At 31.4% G+C, this 24,887-nt stretch overlaps 1 protein-coding gene across 1 annotated transcript in view; it reads left to right on the top strand.

Moving 5' to 3' along the window:
* The window catches only part of LOC111624507 (KICSTOR complex protein SZT2-like), a 317,304-nt gene that overhangs the window by 102,115 nt on the left and 190,302 nt on the right, over positions 1-24,887 (top strand). The window contains exons 18-21 of the mRNA XM_023367362.1: positions 8,250-8,483; positions 9,559-9,637; positions 11,288-11,308; positions 13,352-13,719. Of these exons, the coding sequence (XP_023223130.1) occupies positions 8,250-8,483; positions 9,559-9,637; positions 11,288-11,308; positions 13,352-13,719 (702 nt within the window). The remainder of the gene's footprint in view (positions 1-8,249; positions 8,484-9,558; positions 9,638-11,287; positions 11,309-13,351; positions 13,720-24,887) is intronic.

Here is a 24,887-nt window from a genome sequence, read left to right as displayed (position 1 = left end):
AATAATATTGGAGTAGCCCAAGACATAGACAAATATTACAGTGCCACAGCACTAGCGAAAATTTAAATTTGCCGACTGGAATGCTTTCGGTTAACCAATGTTTCGGTTGATCGATATTCAGATAATTGATGCTCTACTGTATATATAAAAATTTTTGAATATAGCCAGATATTTTATGTTTTCAATAATTGTTTTTTGTTTTTTTGCTGCCATTGAAGGAAAATAAAATTGCAGATGGCTGCAATTGTTTTAATTATATATAATTTTATAATTTATCTTGATATTTCAAAAACAATTAAAAGAAAGTGTGATAGCAATTAATATCATCAACATTTTTACTATAACTGTCATAATAAGAAAGTAAAATCTTCTTACGTGAATACTGGAAAACATATAAATTAAAACTCCAAAACCTTTAAACGTTCAGTAGTACTCAATTTAATAATAAACAAACGTTTTCGACTGTACTTTCAAAATTAATTTTTCAAAATTAATTTTCAAAATTAATGTCATAATCATTGTTCAATGCTTGCACAGGTTCAAATCTAACTGGTTTTTAAACCTGATGAAGACTGAAAGTACGATTGAAAATGTTTGTTTATTATTAAATTGAGTACTACTGGACGTTTAAAGGTTTTGGAGTTTTAATTTATAATAAGAAAGTNAGCGTCAACATCGGACTCGCTGACCAATTAGTGCTTACTGAACCGTAGCACTATGCAAATGTCATGTGGTTTATCAACCTTCTTGGCCCCCGAAATGTTTGGTGAAGAAAATATGGCCCGCGGGCTATGATAAGTTGGACAGCGCTGCTGTATATTATTCCTTGTTGATAGTCATCAGATATGTTCCAAAGAATGTGCTTAAAAACTATCTGTTAAACACAATAATTTAATACTTAATTAATCATTATTTATTTATATCTGTAATTCTTAAGTATTGTATGAATATTTTATTTGACAATAATTATGAAAAGCTTTTTAGAAATTCTATCAAAGTAAACAATAATTAATTGAAAAACTAAAATGTTTATTACTCAGTGTGACACTTTTTAACCACATTAATAGCTAAACAATGTTTATTGTTACATAGTATTAGCAAAATTGTTTCTTATAAAAATTCATTTAGACATATTTGATGCATGCTCTTTACAGCAATTTCTATTTTATTGTCAACATGTGTAAACCAAATCTACTGTGTACTGTAAATTATTTTGATATTATTTTGAAGTAGTCTATATTTATCAATTTCTGTTGAATCTCACCTTGCGATTTTTCTTGAGAACATTTTTTCAGTGTTGATCTTTTGGACAAGAATAGCCAAGAGATGAGGGGCATCAGCCCAAAATGCATATTGACACAATTAGTTTAAATACTGTAAAGCACTTAGGAGAATAAAGTGGATGTGAAAAAGTCTAGAGTCTACGATCAACATTTCATGATGTCTTAAAAAAGGCACAGTTTTAACGCTAAAAAGAATTTTTTTAAAATGATATTTGTTAATCTCATTGGCATGTTTGCTTTTATTTTTGAATTTAACTGGTGAAAAATTATAGTTGAGAATAAGGTAGATTGATGAAATTTATACAGTATTTAGGAAATCTCTTTTAAGGAAAGGTTTTATTTGTAGTTAATTTTACTATATACAGTAGACCCCTCTATAACGCGGAGATACGTTCCTCGTTATACGAATTTCACGTTGTAGGAATCCTTAAATACATGAGCCAATCACAGCCCGACATGTGTGAAGTTTACAGACTACGGCTGTTTGAAAGGTTTTCTTCCATAAAATTAATCGATTCTAGACTAATTTGACTCAATATTTCCAAAATACGTATAATATTTTGGGAATAATCCGTATAAACTATGCTATAAACAAAAAATTGTAGGATTACTTACCGAGTGTGCACCGTTCAATGTCGCCATTGCTCAAGCTTGTTTTCGTCGCGGACCAGCGCACCAAACGGCGGCCGCGATTTCTGATGTTATTTTTCTGCGAAAACTTCATTGAACTTTGGAGACATTATTAATATAAATAATTTTTATAGCCGTTGAATAAGAAATGTTTCTTTCACAAGAAATGTATAAAATTACAGTACTGTATTAGACTTACAGTACCTAATTTACATACTGTACAGACAATAGTAAACGACTTACTCGCCTAAACTCTCCGTAGCGTGGCGCTGGATGGCAGAAAGTATATATATATAATTATAATAAAGTTACAATAAATTAAGTTAATATATAATTATATATACAGTACCTAATTTATATGTAATTAATATATAATTATATGTACAGTACCTAATTTATATATAATTTATATATAATACTGTACAGACGATAGTAAACTCAACTTACCCGCCTAAACTCTCTGTAGCGTGGCGCTGGACAACGGAAAGTAGTTCGGCTGCTCGTCCACGATGACAACTTGGCGATGACGTTTTACCGCGTTTTACGAGTCCCTTTTAGCGTCTTTATACAAATATTGTTGCAATTTTTTTGCCGCATTATAGGAATATACATTATAGGAACTCGTGTTATAGGGGTCTACTGTATATTACAAATTAGTTATCAATAATATTTAAATTTCTTTTAACTTATAGGTTATGTTTTAATTTTAGATGGCAATTACTGAAACAAAATATGCCAATTACAGAATAAATTCACTATTTATCACACTGGAATGACAAAAATTTACATACCTGAACCATTTACGGTGCGATCATGCAAAAAATCGGTAACAAACGTTTTCGAACCCCTTCTGGGCTCTGCTTCAGGTTCCAATCAGTTTCTATAAAGATGTTCGATATTCGTTAGACGTAGAAATCCGTTCGATCATGTCGTTTAAAGCTTGAAATTTCAAGCTTTAAACGACATGATCGAACGGATTTCTACGTCTAACAGATATCGAACGTCTTTATAGAAACTGATTGGAACCTGAAGCAGAGCCCAGAAGGGGTTCGAAAACGTTTGTTATCGATTTTTTGCATGATCGCACTGTAAATGGTTCAGGTGTGTAAATATATGCCAATTACTTCAGAAATTACTGTTAGATTTCAATTGCTGGATTTTCTTGACATTTATTAAAATATCACTTTTGTTATTATTATTTAATTGGATAATAAATCCCATTTAACAATGCAAAGTGATTTTTGTTGCAAATACAAAATTATCTTAGTGGTCTTATATCCAAACTCTACACATTTCATCATGTAACCATGTAATGGTTCAACATTTAAGTTCCTTAAAAGAAAACAGAAGAACAAATCTATACTTCCATCCCATAGACAATGGTTTTATTTTAAAAATTAGGTCATTCTACAGGCTATTTTAATCCACATATAAATAAGAAGGATAATTTTCTTTAAATGTATTGGATTAAAGAAAACACAAAAGAATCAAATATTTTTGTATTATTTTTTAATATTTTTATTAACTTGCATTTACAACTGAAATTATATTTTTTTTTAAAGTATGGTGCATAAAGATCACTTTTGCTCAGAACCATTGGTGGCTGCAAAGTAGGAGCTTTACTGTATATCAGCGCTGTCCAACTGGCGGCCCGCAGGCCGTATACGGCCCGCCAAATAATTTTTACGGCCCGCGAGTACATTTTACTATGAATAAATTTATGTTACTAAATTATTATTATTAATAAAATTATTTTACTACCGTGTTTCCCCGAAAATAAGACAGTGTCTTATATTAATTTTTGCTCTGAAAAATGCGCTAGGTCTTATTTTCAGGGAATGTCTTATTTTTCCAGGAAGAAGAATTCACATTTATTATTGAACAAAAAAATTCCCAAGTCGAACTTAGACGAGAGTGACGTATATCCGGTGTGTCGAACTGTCGCCTTTTTATAGCGTCAACATCGGACTCGCTGACCAATTAGTGCTTACTGAACCGTAGCACTATGCAAATGTCATGTGGTTTATCAACCTTCTTGGCCCCCGAAATGTTTGGTGAAGAAAATATGGCCCGCGGGCTATGATAAGTTGGACAGCGCTGCTGTATATTATTCCTTGTTGATAGTCATCAGATATGTTCCAAAGAATGTGCTTAAAAACTATCTGTTAAACACAATAATTTAATACTTAATTAATCATTATTTATTTATATCTGTAATTCTTAAGTATTGTATGAATATTTTATTTGACAATAATTATGAAAGCTTTTTAGAAATTCTATCAAAGTAAACAATAATTAATTGAAAAACTAAAATGTTTATTACTCAGTGTGACACTTTTTAACCACATTAATAGATAAAGCTATAATAACTTCTATATGACATCGAGCTAATAACAGCTATAATAATTATAAATTACTGATCAATTTGACCCTAGAGGAAGGCGTTAGGTGCCATATTGTATTAAATTTAATAATTATAATTTAATTAAATAATTTTACATTAAACTGGAATCTGTATTGGATTTTTGTAAAGATGTTTATATTTAGATAGGAATAATGTATTATTCATATTTGAACTATGATGTAATTATGATATGAATTTTGAAGAATTCTACCTGTTTTTTTTTTTTCTAACTGTAGGATGATGATAAATTTTAATTAGATCATTTTTAGTTTTTAATTAGTTTTAATTAAATAAACTTAAATTTTAAACATTTATTAGCATATGCATTAATTGAATCTATTTTAAAAACTTCTAAATTATAAATAACTTACCTTGAAACAGCAGTACTTGTTGAAAAGAAAAATTGATTTCTATAGTTACTGATATTTTTAGTATAATACATTTTTGACCATTACATTTAACTTATTTTTAATCTATAGCTTTCATATAGTAAAAAGTTATCAAAATTTCATGATAAAACAATTACAAGAAAATGTTATTAAATTATCTTGCATCACTTAAATGAAGCAAAATGGTTAAATTTCAAAAAAGTAAGTAAAAAGAATTTGAGGAATTTTATATTTCAGTTTGAGGTAATATTCCTCAAACTGAATTTTAGTCAGCAGTTTCCCAAACTGAAATTTAGCCAGCAGTTTTCATTCAGTTTGAGGAATATTACCTCAAACTGAATGAAAACTGCTGCTAAATTAATTTGGGGAATTTGATGTTTTGTTATATATATTTATTGTAAGCATCCTAGATAAGTATTGTTGCACTCATAATAAGAGCCTTTAAATGACTAATATGACAATCATATCGTAATTTACATTTCAAAGACAGCAGTGAAACAATAGCCCAACAACCATCAGTCTATGTGTAACCAGCCTACTTATGATTTTGTTTATTATTTTAGTTTTTACTATGGAGAAAGGAGTGAAACATCAACTCTTGTTTTAAATTAAGAAAAACTTAAAAAAGTATAAAATATTTAAATTATGAATTATTTTAAATATGAATTCAAATTTCATATATATTTTTAAAGCAATTAGGAATATTAAATGCAAATAAATATAATAACAAAATTAACTATACATTATGTCAAAGTAGTTATGATGTTATGTGTATGCTCTTGGAATGTATGCAAATTTTAAATTTGATAATAAAAATTAAAAATTATTAAAAGTTAGAAAATATCTTTTTAAACAAAAATTGGAATGGGTCTTTATTAATGTTGCAACGAATAGTATTTTCGGCCTCAGGCCAAATACCAAATATTTGGCCAGGAGCGTGGCTGAATAGCCGAATATTTGGCCAAACTATTCAGCTTGATTAACGCACGTAAGAAAATTGGCGTGCAAAGCGCATTATGGCAAGGACCCTACTCTATTGGCCTGCTGTCACTACGCTTCGTCAATTGCGTTAATTCTTGACAGTTGTAGTGGACAGACAAGAGCGTCATGGCAGTACTGTATGTGATAAGTGATATCAAATGTGGATAACAATAAAATGACCTACACATGTAAATAACGGAAAAAGAACAGAGAAGGATTGCGAAGTGAAAATATGAAAATAAATATTAAATTGAGTTGATAACATAATCGAACAATTCGAGGCAGCTTATTCGTGTGAAATTCATGGTTGTCAATGTCAAACAATTGTTGTTATAGGCTTCGGAACGGAAAGCTAAATGCTTGTAATGAAAGTCACTTAGCGTGCACGGGTGAAAGCCTGGGGCCATTCGGGCTACCAAGCTGTCTCGAATCTGTGAAATCATAACTGTGACTTATACCGATGTCCTATCTGTCTTTTTTCTCCATTATCACCAGGCTTTGAGTCACATAATTATAAAATGGGAAATCCATGACGGAAAAGTGACGAATTGAAAGTATCGTGAGTGCGTATTATGATGTATGTATAGGCAGGCATACATGGACTACAGCGATAGAGGAAAGAGAAAGCGAAGAGCAAAGACGAGTGCTTAAAAAAAGGATAGGCAGGATCAGACCCTCAGATGTGTGTGACGATTCTCGAACAAATAGGTGTGTGCGTGTGCTGATCTTTGTAATTATAAATTGTGAATACGTGTGACTAATATTATTTTCTTTTTTATTTTGTGCATGTTATAAGTTATAAATAAATATAAACAAACAACACTAACCTGATAACATTAAATCTAAATAACAAAATGATTAATTTACTGAGTTTTTGTTATTTCTTACTTCTGTTTTAAGGTATTCAGTATTTGGCTGAATATTTAATCAGCTTGAATAGGATGAATACTGAATAGTAACTGAATATTCGTTACATCACTAGTCTTTATACATTATTCTATAGTTTTATGATTTTAAGCTGATTAGATAATGTGATCCATAGTTTGGGAATGTTGAGGGTGGCCCTGTTATTAGGTAGGAAGGAGATGTAGAATGCCTCCCGTAGGAATAATGGTCTTCTATCCTGGCATTGTTTAAGAATTAATGAGGAGTTTATAATTTTGATCCAGGACTCTTTTATTCACTTCTGTGGTATACCTGTTATTTTTATGTTTTCCTGGTGTTCTTGAATAAGTGTCTGGAGTATTCTAGTAGTAGCTCCAATATTGCTGCCAATGAGAGATGGTTTTGTAGAGGTTTGGCATATTCCCTCAATTTTTCCAGCAAGTCAACTTTATCTCTATCATTACATAAAAGTCTATGCAACACCGGACAATAGGGGATCAGTAGGACAATAAACCTGAATTTTCTGAATGTGCTTGTGACAACTAATGACAGTTATCACAACTATGATATTGTGGGCTACATATAGGTAAGGTGCTTTTTTTGTGCTCAGTGGTTAACAGAGAGAGTGCTCTTTTTATGTGGTTAATAAGGTATTTGTATTTTTCAGATATCTAGCCCATCTTTTGTATTACAAATGATACTAACCACAATTCATTGTTAACTGCTGCTTGACTAGAGATGAAGAGAAATGTCCTGAGTATGAGAATTGCTATGGTGGAATATACTATATGTACTGGGGTTGAAAGGCCATTGATGAATAATAAGGGGCAAGGCATTGAATTTAAAGAACACAGAATATAAGGACAATGCTAAAATATCTTTCCTGGATCTACATATACACAGATCCTCAGTAGGAATTATGTTTTCTATGGCAAAGGAAATAGAAAAAGTAAACTAAGGACAGCATTTAAATAAATATTAGTAGTTCTTTGAATTCTCCCAATTGATTAAGATATTAACTACATATTGTAAATAAAGGAGAGGTTATTGCATAGCAAGTGGAGAGTTAAAAATTTTTGATTCAGTGTTCCTCATAATAAGTTTAGGTAGTGTTGCAGAGAGGAGTGAGCCCATTGGTACATTTTGCTTTTAGATATAGATATTACCACGAAAATGAAAGTAATTATTTTTTGTATTGAATAGCAGTGCTTCAGACAAAACCAGTACTTGTGGAGTGGAGAAAACCTTCCTAATAATCATGACATATGCTAGCATAATGACTTCAAATTGCAGTACTGAAGGGTACAATGATACCATGTTGATTTTGTAAAAGCAATATGCTTGCATGGTGATCAGTGCAAGAACGAGAACACAACAAGAAATTAATTGTATAAAAATGGAGATATAATTTACTAAATTTTTTGAAGATAACTTATTTAAGTATTACAGAAATAAACATTAAAAATTTACTTAGTAATTTTTTAAAACATATTTTGTTTATAAATATCAATTACAATTATATTTTAATTTATTATTGTAAAGATGCACACTTATATGTGATTTAAATGACAAATTTTAATTTTAATTTTTGATTACAAATTTTTAAATAATATGATATATATAATACATTACATTTAGTAATATTTTATTTTAACCTGTTTTACATTACATTTTCAGATACTTGAAAATGCCTTCTGACTTTACACGTTCTATATCAAGTCAAATGAACACTCAATTTACAAATCAAAGATTTCCCTCTTTTAATAATCATTCTGATCAAGTTGCTGTAGATATGCTGGTTACTCTCAGTCGTTATCTTTATCATCAGCGATGGATTTGGACTTTACAAAATGATCTGAGTTACTCAATATCTATGAATGTAGTAGCGCAATTACTTTCAACCATTATTCAGTAAGTATTTATTAAAATAAATATGAGTATATTATCAATCATTACTTTTTATCTTACTAAAATGATATTAGTGGATGTACAGATTTATAAACAAATTGATAAAGATTATTTTTACAATTTTATAAATATTTTAAATCTGCATTTTTATAAATGTTAAAATATATTCCTCAACAGTGAAATTGCAACTTTATAAAATTTCATAAGTCTGTACTTTTTCATACTGAATTATGAAATTGAAAAGAATAGAATAATAGAGGTGCCTAAGGTATGCAAATTATCAAAAAATAAACACAAGATGCTAAACAGGATCATTTATTTAATAACAAGTCTATGCTTTTTAAAAAAAGTGCAGTAATTCATTGCTGTATTAAATGGCATATTTTCAACAAGGTTGTCAGCATATATTTTATTATACAAAATATTCAGATCAGAGGCAGGTGGTTTTCAATACAGTTGTTAAACTGAAGAGGTTTTATATTTGTTCAATTGAAAATATATTTAGGAGCTGCTGACCATAGCAACAGGTTCAAATCATGTATACTCTTTATGAAAACATGAGCCCCACATGGACAGTTATTCTTCTACTGAAAGAGAGTTCCAGAAAGTTATATTTGACCTCTTCACACAACTCTCTGAGAAATTAAATATAATTTAGCAGAAGTAGTAAGTTTACTATCTGACTGTTTTTGTAACCACTTTAAATTATTTTTTATTATATTAAAATAAAGAGGGATAAGCACTATTATAATTATGCATCCAACATAAGTGTGTATTCTGGTTTAACTTTTTTAACTAGAATATAGTAAAAACAACTTTATAGCTGAATTCTAAAGGCACAGGATGGATTAAATACATCAAATACTTTTTTGTTAAATATTCTCTGCTAAAATGAGAGTATGCCATAAACTATAGTAATTCTTTTTCATATTTTTGTAATATCAACATTTATAAATATAATAAAATCAATATAATAATAAATGTAGAAGGCATTTTTAATGCATGCTTTATTATAGGCATGTTTATGAGTTGTTAATTATTATGTATTAATTAATTTTTTCAAAAATTTACATTTCAGGATGCGATTGCAGGAAGGTTTTCATTTTGCTCATTCTAATTCTGGAATAATCAACATGGTCCATGAAATTGACATGAAGGTTAAATATAATTTTTTTATAATATATATTTAAGCATTTTATTTCAGAATTATTTAAAGTTTTTGTTATTTTATTATCTCATCTCATCGTGCCATATCAGGTTTTTCCCGACCTCGGCCACACCCGGCGCAGATTAGTAAGTACGCCAAGGTGTTACTAGGGAAAGTTAGTACCCAGAGTGGTTTCCCGTTGCCTTCTCTGGGGCGCGATGTTACGCAAGGGGAACTAATGCCAAGGGGAACCTATTTTATTATGGTTTATTATTAATTTGTTTTATTTTACTTTTAATTATTTGATTATTCCTTTTATTAAAATGAGAGAAAAATAAGATAATTAAAAATTATTTATGCAAACATATTTACAGTCATTTTTATTTTATAATTTTAATCTGACAAAAATAGTTCATAAAAATAAAAGGCTTTTTGTTGTGAAAAGGCTTGAAATGGAAATTAAAACTGAATTTTTATCTTAATGGATAAGTATTTTTAAAATTTAAATTTGTAAAGTTTTTATTTAACAAAAGCTTGCAATATTTAGCTATATTTAAATTAATAGATAAAAATTTTGTAAAAGAATACTTGAATGATCAGTTTAAGAACAAATAAAAAAAGCTTAATACAATAAATGGAGGGAAAAAAAATGTAAAAAGATTATTGTAAATATAGAAGTAAATTCTGTTAAGTCTTTAAGTCAAAATCTTCAAAAGATACTTAGAAAATATGAATCACATTATAAGAAGAAATGAATTTGTTTTTATTTTGAATTTGCAGTAGTAGTAAGACATTCAATTATCTTTTTGATCCTGAAAAATATTAGATATTCTATTTTGCTTTAATGCTTTATAAACATTATATATGAAATGATGTTTATAAAATATTTTATCAATATAAATTTAAATTTTGAATAAAATTACAAAATCATCAGATACAAAATCATTTACTTGAATGTTTTAAATATATGATACTTTTTGAAGATGATGATAGCACTTTTCAGAAAACATTTATAATTGAGTAAACTTTGTTTTAATAATAATGTTTGTTCTTACTAAATTTAATTTAGAGTAATTTTAATGTTATCTTGCATTTTATAATCATTATAATTCATAAACATGAGAAATTCTATGTATGAACTATAGCTAGTTAATTCTATATAAATGTGATAAGTACACATTTAAAAAGAATGAAAACTCATCTCATTATAACAAAAATATAATAATATTTAAAGACCCTCTAATAAGAATGTTTGCTATTGTTTTTGATATCTGAAATGCATGAATAAAATAACAGTCATCATCAGGTTCAATTCCAAGAGTTGGAATTGAACCTGATGATGACCGTTGAAGACGGTAGAAAATGTTCATTTTTGAAGTGAATTATTGCTGGTTTGTTGGTAATTTCATAGTTATTTTATTAATTCTCACACCAGTAGTGTTGGTATGATGGATGATTATTTTGAAATGCATGAATTATAAGTTTAAATAAAATTGACAGTTTAAAATAGTTTTATTACTGCCATATAAATATAAGAATAAAATTAAAAAAGAAAATTTAATATAAGAAATTATATTATATTAAAGAATATTGGCCTTGCAAAATGATCTATTTTGCAAGGCCAATGCAGTGCCTTTACCTTTCATTTTCATTTTAATAGATCAATACATCAATAGATGGGGCTTAGAGTATATTCAGAGGCTGTCTGCATACTAGTTGATCTATGTGCCCAACAGAATTTACTTGCTTGTAAAATTTAAAAAATTTTTTGTATTATAAGTGATTTTTAAATAAAAAGCATATGATTGTAAGTGACCAAAGAAGACCTTGGTTGGGTTTTCTATGGAAAGAGCTTTACTGACTTAATAGGGTGGGAGAAATGCAATCTGTTCAAGAGAAGAATTACTCTCCAAGATGTTAAGTCAGCAGAGCTATTGTGTTTAACAGATGTACAACCACTGAGTGACAAAAACAAGAAAGATATTTGTGCTATCCTGAAATTTATAGATGAAGAGAATACAAAATTTTTTCAATGCTATTTTAAGTAAATAATGACTGTAGAAGTAAATCTTTACAAATTTTGTATCATGTGGACTTAGATCATTTCCATCATTTATCTTTTTAGTGAATGTTTTCTGTTGTATTTAGACAAAAAAAAAACTCTTCTTTGAACGGTTGCCCTACATGATTCTAAAGCGCTTCATGTTTATAGAAATAAACATTTGCTCTACTTTCCTTGGACAATGTTTTTCATTTCCCAAAAAAATACTTTTTTTTTTATGGCTCCTCTCTTTTTTAGCTTTTTCTGAGGCAAACTTGCTTTTTTAGCTTTTTTCACTTTCCATGTGGAATTTATTTATTTATTTTTGTAAATGTATTCAGGAACAAAATAGCAATCAGCATGCCTCCATATGCCTTATTGTGTGACTGTGTGCCACACCGCCATCTACACTTGTACATATATATAGACCCCGAGTGCAAGTTACTCATGTGCCATTCTGGTGGCAAATATTTACATAACACATAGGAGTTCACTAAAGAAAGAATATGCATTGTATCTGAGACATTTCTAAAACTGTACCTAGTGCATTAAATCACTTATTGTTTTTTAATTTGTGTTTGAGTTATATTAAAAATGGGAAAATCAAATGTAAATTGTTCTGTGTTTGGATGTTCTAATACACTAGCAAACACTCAACATGTAACACCAAAAGTTTCATTTTATTGTTTTCCTGCATGTCCACACCTAGTGTGGACATGCAGAAAACAGAAATGCCAAATTTGGATAAATTTTTCTAAAGGACAAAAGTAAGAAATACAAAATGTATTGATCATCTACTAAGTTTTCTTCAAGATGAAGTTGAAGGAGAAGAGAGGATACAGTTGGCCATCAAAGGGTTTGCCTTTTGACGGCCAATTGTATCCTCTCTTCTCCTTCAACTTGATACATTCATTTCAACTGAGAGTTCTAATAATAGATGAGAGAATAGTAATTCTAAGAGAGATAAATTATCACTGATAGTCTCCATAGCTGATGTGTTTGCTTTCTCCAAAGAAGGATTTCAGAAGATATGCATATTTTGTTCTAGACACCATATGTCAGAAGAATGTAGGAAAGTTTGAAAAATGTCATTTCAAGAAAGACAAGATGCTGTGGAAAAGGGACATTGTTGTTTTTTTTGCTTGAAGAAAGGGCAAATAGTAAGATGATGTAAGATTAAGATGAGTTGCTTGATTTGCAACAAACGACATCATTTAACTGTGTGTAGAAGTTTCCTTAGGGTTTAAGTTTGTTGAGTTGAAGAAGGAACTACCAAAACAGCAAGATGAAGCACTTACTAGAGAACTACCAAAACAGCAAGATGAAGCACTTGCTAATTTTACAACTTCCTTGTGTGATGTTGCAAAATTTGGCTGTTTTGTTGAGAGGTCAACATAGAATTCAACATACTGTTTGTGTAATAATAGACACTTATTCTCAATATTCCTATATATTGAATTCCACAGCCAAGAAGATGGGTTATAAATCTATTAGAAACAAAGCTCTTCAACTTTCACTATTTGGAGGAGCTAAATCTGATATTTGTGATCATGATGTTTTCACTGTGTTTTTGTCCAATTTATCATGGATGTATAATTGTCATTTTGATGTTCTTGGTCAGTCATATAGGTGTTAGTTTCACTATTGTACAGTTTCAGTTTTTGTTTACTGTTATTTGGTCAGTCTATTATTTGTAGGATTACATCTCCTGTGAAAAAAGGTTCAGGGTTTCAGGAGCCTAAAAGATATGGTATTGAGTTGACTGATCTTGAGAGTGGACTAATTGAACTTCTCATTGGAGCTGATGTGGCTGGTAAATTGATGACGAGCAGATATTGGAAGCTTGCTTGTGGTCTTGCAGCTATAGAAACTCAATTAGGTGGGATGGTCATGGGCCACACTGCTGAAACATTGCCTAATAATACAGCCTTGATTGTTATTTTTATATTGTACAAGGACATTTATATTTTGGATTTATGGACTCTTGATTCATTTGGTATTACTGATCCTTCAGAAAAGAAAACTAAATTTGAAATTCATGTGGCTGCAGAGCAATGTTTTTTGAGCACTGTGAAACTGGATGATAGTAGGCATTTTGTGGTGCATTTACTGTGGATTGAAGGACATTCCCCACTTCCAATTATGAACTTGCTTTCATGAGATTGAATTTGACAGTTAAGAAACTTAGATAAGAAAGTTTCTATCAAGCCTACAATGATGTATTTTAAGAATGGCTTCTTGATAGTATTATAGCAATGCCCATAAATGAGATTAAAGCTTCCTGTCAATACTTACCATATAGACCTCTGATCAAGTAGAATAGCACAACTAGAATAAGATCTGTATTTAATGCATTGGCTAAGAAAAAGGGATTCTCTGTCTTAATGAATGTCTTGAAAAAGGATTAAATCTCATTGAATTGATTCCTATGATTTTAATTTGTTTTTGTTTGGAAAAAATAACAGACATTTGTAAAGCTTTTCTATAAATCAGCTTATAAACATATTCAAAAGATGATATTCAGAAAATCATGAGGAGTTTTTATGTTGATAAATGTGTGACAAGGGTTCAAAGTAAACTAGAGTTACAATGTTTTGTGTAAATGGGTACAAATGTTATGACCAAAAGAAAGTTTGAGTTGAGAGGGTGGGAGTATACTGACCCTACTTTAAACTGTATAGCAAATTCAATGTTTTAGGAATAATTTAGGACAGAAGTAACAACACCCTTCAAATAAATGTGATGAATTTGAAAAATGTGTTTCAAAAAGATTGCAAACAAATTAATTTTAGCTGTTGCTCGTTGCATTTTCAATCTACTAGGTATGATCTGTTTAGTTAGTTTGATTACTAAGCTCTTACTATGGCATATGTGAGATGAAACTAACCTGGGAACAAGAGGTTCATAGAGAGATTAGTTCTGTTTTCAAAATGGATTGAAGATATTTCTCTCTTGGACAATGTAAGGATTCCCAGATGGTTAGATGGAAAAAAATATTAATGGAAATAGCTCTTTACATTTCTCCTGTGATGCAAGTCAATTTACCTACAGTGTGGTATCTTTTATTCAACTTGAGTTGGAAGATTCTGTTAAGGTTCAGCTTTTAAAAGATTGAGTTAGAATCAAAACTTGCAGTAAAAGAAAGACAAGTATTGCTAGACTAGAGTTACTTGTAGCTACTATTGTCTCTCAACTTTCTTCTAATATGAGAGATTTCAGAATGAGATAGTATATTTTTGACAGATTCCACAACAGTTCTTTCTTTGATAAAAAGAGAAGCTTGGAAGTATTTGTACATAACCGAGTTTAAGAAATAAAACTTTTCATACAGCCAAATTTATATAGATCCTTACAAAAAGCTACCATCCTAGCAATGTGTCATATTGTCAGAAAATTTCTCAAAACTGTTTAAGGTTTTGTACTGGTCTTATAGGCTTAGCTCTTGGACCTGCCTGGACACAAATCTGAGAATGATACACAGTGGAGGGAAAAATAATAATAATACAGTGGTACCTCAGGATACAAACGCTCCAGCATATGAAATTTTCAGGATACGACATGAAATTTGAACATAATTTTGTTCCATGGTATGAACAAAAACTCATCATACAACGTTACATTAGTTTGCAGCGCCATTTTTTATTCACTTCAGTTCATTGGTCTCAGTCCGTGTGTTTGCTTCATCGTGGAAGGATCTCGCTTGATAAAGGAAATCTTGAGATATTATCAGAAAGTGACTGATTTTATTGAAAAGAAACATCCCAAAAAGATTCACACTAGCTGTATTGCTGTTCAGAGTAATGACATTTGTCTAAGTAATTTTAGAAACATTTTAAAAAGTAGGCAAAGCCAAACTGCTTTAGATAGATATTTTACCAAGCAACCTCTATCCAGTGAAAGTGCTGGTGGAAGTGAAGGAAAGACAGCAAAAAGCAGTGAATAAAAAATTTAAAAAGAAATATATAAAACAGAAAAGTTAAAAAATTAGTGTTAAGTTATTTTTAAGTTATTGTTACATTATGTTATGTAAGTTAAGTTTTAGTATAATTTCTTTTCTCCCTCTCCTCCGCCACCAGTTTACACCTCCACCGTCGTCTATCCTCAAAGGTAAAGTGCAAATAAAACTACATTTTTTTTATCAATTATTATTCTATTATGGTTATTTATACATTTACAACTACAAAATGCATTTTTCAGTGTTTTCCTTACTATAGTTAATTTTTTTAATGTACTACTTAGCTTTAATTTGAGTGTGTTTTTCGTATTGGAATGAATTATTTGGTTTTACATGTAATCGTATGGGGGAAAATGATTCACCTTATGACATTTTCATGATAGGATCTCAGTTTCGGAACGGATTAATTTTGTATCCTGAGGTACCACTGTAATAATAATAATAATAATAATAATAATAAATCTCTCCCGTGGTCACCACCTGGTCGTGGTGGGAGAGCCCAGTAATTTTACAGATCCATAGGGCAATGCAGGCTGGAGCACAAGCTCCTGGTAGGGACACCCATGCCAGTAAGGTCTATGGGGAGAAATGAAGCTAAGAGTGACCACACACCCACATTCTGTGGAGATAATCATTATGGTAGTAACCAGATCTAAGTATGATACCGGCTCGGACGTCGCCCGGGTTAACAAGGTCCGCGTTCGTGGGTTAGGCAGAGGCTCACGTTCGAAAAATAGGCTCCAGTCTCCCTTGGTTACCGGTGGCGAAAGCAGCGCCGGCCCAAGCATGGCTACTGCAATGCCCTCAACAGATGTGAGGAATCAACCTAGCCTTGGTGTTTCTGTGGCAATGCATCCACAGACCACAAAGGCTGGAAAACCACGCCAACGGATGAAATGGACAACAGAAATGAACGAGTTTATCATCCGCACTTACTACACCATCACAAGACTCGAAACAAACATGACAGCATACAGACAACAACTACACCATAGATTCACACAACAATATCCTCACCTCACTGTCACCGAACAAAGGGTTGTTGATCAAAAAAGAACAATTATACACAACAACCTTATCCCACAAACAACACTTGAACTTATCAAACAACAGGTTGCTGATCAAATACATCAACAGACAGAAACATTTAACATTAATGAAGATCACGTAACCTGTCAGGATAATCCAGCAACAAGCACTGATTACAGCACACACACAACAAGTACCACTAATGATACTGCAGGCACTTCCCCATCCATCACTGATAACGTAGACATAGAATTAGTTAATACACTCTCACTTATATTTCAGGAAACACTCACTAAATATACAGGTACAGATCCCACACAAAGACCACGAATACCGAAAATCAACACGTCAAAGGTAGTAGGAAAAACACTAAATTATGTAAACACTCACTTACTACCAAACTACATTCATTCAATTTCTACACTCTCAGACATTCATACATTAGTTTATGCTGGGGCAGTCACAGTAGTGACACACCATGGACTGAAAATACACTCACAGACAGACACACACAAAACACAATTCTATCACAAGCCTGCCTGGCAGAGAAGAATAGAAACACAAATAAATGACATTAGACAGCAATTAGGCAGGCTGACACAATACACTAAAAACAACATAACACCCAAATTAAAGAAACAACTCAAAAACATTTTCAAGAAAATTAAAACACACACAAAACATGAACATCACAACACACACATTACAGAATACATCGATACACTAAAACAAAAACTCGCAGCCAAAGCACGTAGACTCAAACGATACAAAACATGTACACTACGAAAACAACAAAATAAATTATTCACAAACAATGAAAAACTTTTCTACAGACAAATCAGTACCAAAACAAACACTGATACACAGCACAGTGGCACACCAACAGAAGAAGAACTCACAACTTATTGGTCTTCTCTTTGGTCCAATGCTGTTACACACAATGCTGATGCAGGCTGGATCGAGGAGGAGAACAGAAACTTGCACAACATACCAACTATGCCCTGTGCTGAAATAAACATACACGACATTCGCTACGCTGTTAACAGAACACACAACTGGAAGACACCTGGTGTAGACAACATTCACAATTTCTGGTACAAAAAGTTTACATCACTGCACCAGGAACTAGCTAAACATCTAACACACATCATCATCAATCCACAAGACATGCCAAAATTTCTTACTCAGGGCATCACCTACATGAAACCTAAAAACAACAAAACCACAGACCCCACACAATACAGACCAATTACATGTCTTCCAACACTCTACAAATTATTGACATCCTGTATCACAAACAAAATATACAAACATGTTGAAGAACACGACATTCTTACAGAACAACAAAAAGGTTGCCGTAGAAATCACAGGGGATGCAAAGAACAGTTACTCATAGATTCAGTCATTCTACGGCAAGCACACAAACAACACAGAAACATACACATGGCATATATAGACTACAGAAAAGCATTCGACAGTGTTCCACACAGTTGGCTGCTACATATTCTACACATGTACAAAATACATCCATCACTCATTGCATTCTTCGAAAACACTATGCAGCACTGGAGAACAACACTACATCTCAGGGTTAGTAACACTTCCATACAAACAAACGAAATATTCATTAGGCGAGGAATTTTTCAAGGAGATTCCTTGAGTCCTCTCTGGTTCTGCCTAGCCCTGAATCCATTATCCAACATGTTAAACAACACGCATTATGGCTACAATATCAGACATGAAAAAACAACACAGTTTACACTCTCACATCTCATGTACATGGACGACATAAAACTTTATGCATCCACACAAAAACAACTTCATCAACTCCTACAAATCACACATTCATACACTAAGGACATACAAATGGAGTTTGGCTTAGACAAATGCAAAAAACTTCACATAGAAAAAGGAATCCTGAAGAAAGAAGATTTTGCACTTGGAAATGGAGACGTTATTGAATCCATGGAAGAGGGCGAGTTCTACAAGTACTTAGGATTCCAACAGGCCAAACTAACAGAACATACACAAATAAAGCAACGATTAATTAAAGAATACCAAAGTAGGTTAAACGCTATACTTAGAACACAGTTAAATGCAAAACACACAGTTAAAGCAATAAACACATATGTCATCCCAGTACTCACATACTCTTTTGGAGTTATACATTGGACTCACACAGATCTCGAGCAACTCCAAAGGAAAACAAGAACAACACTTACTAAGCATAAACAACATCATCCTAAATCCGCCACAGAAAGATTAACCCTTCCACGTAAAGAAGGCGGACGTGGCCTGATTGACATAGTTAACCTTCACTACAAACAAATACAGTCACTGCGAGAGTTTTTCTACAAGAAACAAGAAACATCACAGTTACATAAAGCAGTAACTCTAGCAGACTCAAATAACACACCATTAAACTTACACTCACATCATACAGACATGACACAACACATAAAAAGCATAGACACCATCAAGCAATCGTGGGCTCGAAAGGCACTCCATGGCAGGCATCCTTATGACCTGGCCCAGGATTTTGTTGACAAAACTGCGTCAAACAGCTGGTTAGATCGGGGATGCCTCTTTGGGGAGACGGAAGGATTCATGATTGCCATACAGGATCAGGTCATAAATACTAAAAACTACAGAAAACACATACTCAAAGATACAACACTCACAAATGACACATGCAGAAAATGTCACATCATGCCAGAAACTATACAACACATCACTTCTGGTTGCAAGCTCTTGGCACAGACAGATTACTTACATAGACACAATCAAGTAGCAAATATAATACACCAAGAGCTTGCAAAGAAACACAAATTGGCAGACATCCACGAACCATACTACAAGTATATTCCACAGACAGTATTGGAAAATAACACGCACAAAATGTATTACGACAGAGCCATAATCACAGATAAAACAATTTACCACAACAGACCAGACATCACACTCATTGACAAACACAATAAAATCACATACATTATAGACATAGCCATTCCAAACACTCACAATGTACAAAACACATGCACTGAAAAAATTAGCAAGTACACAGAACTTGCCCAGGAAATAAGGCATCTGTGGAGGATGGATAGGGTAGTTATTGTACCTGTTGTTCTCTCCTGTACAGGTGTGATACCACACACGCTACACAAAAGCCTGGGAACATTACAATTGAGTAGAAATACATACATCACACTACAGAAGGCCACTATATTGAATACATGCCATATTGTTAGGAAATTCCTTAATACAGACACTGACACACACATTTAATTTTAGTTTTGTTTTGGTTGCTATGCCTTGACTCTGGTCCGGCATAGTACACAGCCACCGGTTTGTACCGAGTATAACCCACTACACCCAACACATAATAATACTCTGACAAATACGGTAAATATTCAGAAAATATTAAAGAATCAAAATTTTAAATTGTTTAATAATTTCTTATTATCTGAAGACATCTCTACTGATAAAGACTAAATATACACAGCATTGTTTCCAACCTTTATCGGGTGGCAACCCCTTTTTATAAAAGCCAAGTGATCCATGACCCTGATACAATTGAAAAAGGCATTTTTAATAAGGAATTAAAAAAAACAATAAAATTAGTTTTTTAGTATAATTTTATTTTAAATTATGTTTAATAATTAATTTAATGTGATGGTTGAAATTGCATCAGCCTCAAAATTTGCGGGTGCGGGTTTTTGTTAATGCCAACTTCATATCATTCTCAACATTTAATTTATTCTTCTCAAACTCTCAACACCTGTTTCAACCAACTGTGACAGAATAGCATATATAGATTACACGAATTTTAAAAAAATATATGAAATTATTCAAACTTCAAGACACCATTAAAAATAAAAATTGCATTATAGTGAATGAATATTTTTTTTTTAGTTTACTGTATAAGTTGGTAACCCCACAGAAAACCCGTCGTGACCCCTTCTGGGTCACGACCCATAGGTTGGGAACCCATGATAATACAGCATTAAAATTATATTTTTTTAAAATATAATTTTAATGCTGTATATTAATTTAATTACATTATTTTGTTTATTTATGTATTATACATATGCTACTTTTTATTTAATATTAGTTTTATTATAAGGAAATTAAATTTAAGTAAACCTTATTTAATGTTTCTTCTTAGTGCTCAAGGGTATAAAGAGCTTAAAAAACATGTTTGATTTAATAAATAACGAATTTTCAATTTAATGAACATAAATATTGAATTAATGAATCTTTTAAAATTTTTCATATCTGTATTTTATGTTTGTGGCATTTTTATCATAAAGTAGCAAGAAAAAAGATTTTGAGTCACTAAATTAGTGATTTGTCGAAGATGTCTTATAATGTTCCTGATATACAGTCATATTTGTGGTCATTTGTAAATGAAAGTACTAATCAAGTATTTATACATAAATAAACTGTTGCATAAAGACACAAAAAATTATATATTTTATATTTTATTAACTTGTCTAGAAGTTCTCACATAATAAAGAAAAATCTTAAACTTTGTGTAATGAACTCTTGCTTTACAAAGTATTAACAAGTAATGCTAAATACATACTGTTAAGACTGAATTAATTAAATTCAATGCACATAACTATACCAGAAGTATCCAACACAAATTGTCTATCCATTTTTTTAAAGTGACATTCAAATTTTCATATTGATATTCGACTGGATTTAACCTGAAGATGACAATTTAAAAATCATTCAAAAACGTTTGTTTTTCATTATTTTTAGTAATCATAATTTGTACTGAATATTTCTGGTATAGTTATGTGCATTGCTATGATCAAGTAATGCACTTTTTCATTAAACAAGGCTCCTATATTTTTATTGTTTCTAAATAACTAAATAAAAAACATGTTGAAATATAATTAAATATTTTATTATAAATGAACTTTTTTGGTACTCTATGAAATAATTATCAATAAAAGCATGTAATTTTGTTCTAAAATATTGTATAGACAATGAGATCATTTTGATATTTTTTGCATTTATGGATTATGAAGAATGATTTATTAATTTTGTTTTAATAGTACATATTAAAAATTGTTATTTTAATTTATATATAAGCCTTTTGTAAAATAATAATTTGATGTAATTTATTTTTAAGTAATATAATAATTTCTTACAGAACAAATTATTAATATGATCTAAAGCAGAAATTCAATTATGCTTTGTAAGATTTTTTACAATTTATTTCAATCTAAACATTAGAAATATTCTTTCTTTCTGAAATATATTTGAACAATTCTTTTTTAAAATTTTAAACTATATTTTTATAACAAATTATTTCAGATTTAATATTATAAATATTCTTATAAAAATCTTTAAAAATTTTAAAAATATTTTAATGTTTCGAATTTATCTATAAATATAAAAACATATTTAAAAAATTTTTTGAAAATAATTGAAAATTTTTTTTAATAAAAGTAAAAAATATTTTCAATTTTCATTGAGAATTACTACTACTTATAAAAGTGTATTATATAGATAATGTGCAATTTACTGTCAAACTCGGTTTACAAACTTAATTTATTCCTGAAAGTTGTTCAGAAACCAATTTGTTCTCAAACCAAAATAAGAAACATATAATAAACCATTTTATTATAAGAAATAATGTAAAATGGATTAATCCACTCCCAATTCCCAAAACAAAGCCTTTTTTTTTTACCTTTTTAGCAGCATTTCATGCATAAAAAAATGTCCATAAATGCAATATACGAGGGCTATTTTTTAAATAAGGTCTGTTTGTGAATGAGAATGACGTGCGATTGCAGCAGTGTGCATGAGCATCTGCTTTCAGCATGCTTGGATGCCATTTGCAGTCGTATCGTCTGTCTGTGTGCTGAACTGTAGAAGTTTATAACGTTTAAGAAAATTGAGTTACTCGCCGACTGTAAGATACAATCTGTCAGTGGCGTGCCGTCATTAGAAGCAGTGGATGTGCCGCTTCCCTTGTATTTTCTAAAAAATAAATACATATTAATTTTAATTATATGAAAATAATCGCACATTATTTTATTATAACCGCGTTATGTATCTTATTACAAATTTCTATACTACATGTGAAAAAAGATAAGATTGCTATTGTGTATTAGAATATTAGTGGCGGGGTAGCAGAGTGGAAACTGTATTGTCAGCATCCAAAAAGCTGGATTCGCGCATGCGCTTACAGAGCACCAACCTCACCCAGTTTAGCCGGTGGAAGCCTAGGACCTTGGGTGAATGCTACATGTATAACGCATCCAATTCTATCCAGGACCGGTTCCAGGCTGTTAGTCGCCCGCCTGCTAGATATTTGGCCGCCCTCACCCGATTACGGGAATCACGAGTAGATTTATAACTTAACCCAACCAATAAGAATTTACCTGTATGTTTTTATGATAGTTTTCTGTATAGTTGACAGGAGTTTGAAAAAAATCCGTTAAAATATTTGATATATTTTTTCCACTCTCCAATTTTATATTACTCAGGGATTTCAATGTTAAACTAGTGATATTACGATTTTGTATATACCATCTCTAAGGGGATGTAGAAAAAAACGTGTAATGTTAAAAAATTAACTGTTACTTTGACAGCGTCATTTACAACTAAATTTAATGAATAAGAGAGATGCACCAGGTACAGAAAAAGCTCTAGAATTTATTTTCCTTAAATTTACGATTTATGTATCCGTTTGTCATAAAAATTTGTCTTTCCACTTTTTCCCGAGGCTACAAATATTCGAGTACAAAGTAACTGGTTTCGACTTATTTCTACTTAAGAAATAGTTAAATAATTATGCGATTAGGGAATTGGGGACATAAACAAAACCCTGATGAAAGAGCCGAAATTTTACTTAAACAAAAGCCTAACCGAACCCATCTCTAGCTGAGTACAGTGGGACTGATTTCTTCGAAATATTAGATGTAATACAGAAATTTTTCCAGTTCAATGAGAGTGACCGAAAAGTTGTAAATTTTGGAAATTTCTGTGGACAACACCTGGTCCTAAAACGAATTAGTTAGAAAACAAACAACAGACAATCTATTAAGTTTAACATATTTAGACTTACAGCTATGGTGAGAAACGTTTAAATTTACAAGAACCGTGTTGTGTCTTTTGAGGTATATTTGTGATGCGACAAAAGAGGCATTTGAAATTGACTGGTATTGGCACCCTCGGGATTTGGCAGCCCGCGTGCATATACACATCGCACACCTAGCAAGACTGTCTCTGATTCCACTTGTACAGAGCTATTTGACTAAGTGGTTAAGATTTAAAGAGTAAAGAATATTTTATGTTATTTTTATGTACGTTTCATTACAAAGCTATATTTAATTATAATTTTCTTTATAAGTATATTCATACAATTGAAGAATGTTTTGTACCAGGTATGTATATCTACCACACATTTTATTTCACCAAGTAAGTTTTTATAATTTTATTTTTAATTTTAGCCCTTATATTGTGGCTAGCGATTCAGAATGTAATTGCAATGTGGCGAAACGCCATATTATTGTATACGCGCTAGCCGTAACTCTAGTGTTTAAGATTTTCTGTGTGTTCTTTGTCTTCTCTCTTCTGGATTTTTCCACCCTTCACTTCCTGTTCGTTGGAGGGGGCAACACCGTTACGAGAACGAGGCCAGGAAGGGAGTGTAGGCCCCGAGGTGAACGGGGGAACTCATTCTCGAAGTAGACAAGGAAGCGAGCAGACGGACATCTCGGACAAGATTTATTAAGAGAGAAGAGAAGGACAGCGACGAAGTGATCCATCGAGGGAAGAATAGAGAAGATTCCGACCAAGAACTGTTTGAATCGTTGAACTGAATTAGTTTCCCTATCCAACAGGAAGATATCACATCCAATTATTTCGGGTACCCTTTTCTCTAAACTTTCTATACGTTTCCTTACCTATGCTATACTATCATCCTTCCGTAATTTAATCCTAGCTTGTAAGATAGTTATAACCTTAGTAATTAAGTTAGTAGCTGTGTTCTATTGTCGCGAACCTGCCTTCGATGTGTACCACCACGTGCGCAAAGCTTTTGTTTCCGTTATACACGTGTGAGATCGAGTAGGGATTCGATTTACTTAATTTCACTATTACCCCACAAACTTTAGTGGGAGCTTATGTAATTTTCTTTTGTCCACGAATAAATTCTGTATTTTCCCATATTTTTGTTTTTATTGTCCTTTCGGGGCTCCGTACTCATTCTATATC

This window comes from Centruroides sculpturatus, unplaced genomic scaffold, assembly GCF_000671375.1.
Source record: "Centruroides sculpturatus isolate CEXI.00-Female unplaced genomic scaffold, Cexi_2.0 scaffold256, whole genome shotgun sequence".
Taxonomy (NCBI): domain Eukaryota; kingdom Metazoa; phylum Arthropoda; class Arachnida; order Scorpiones; family Buthidae; genus Centruroides; species Centruroides sculpturatus.
The sequence above is the reverse complement of the archived record's forward strand: the minus strand, read 5'-3'. Positions and strand labels throughout refer to the sequence as shown.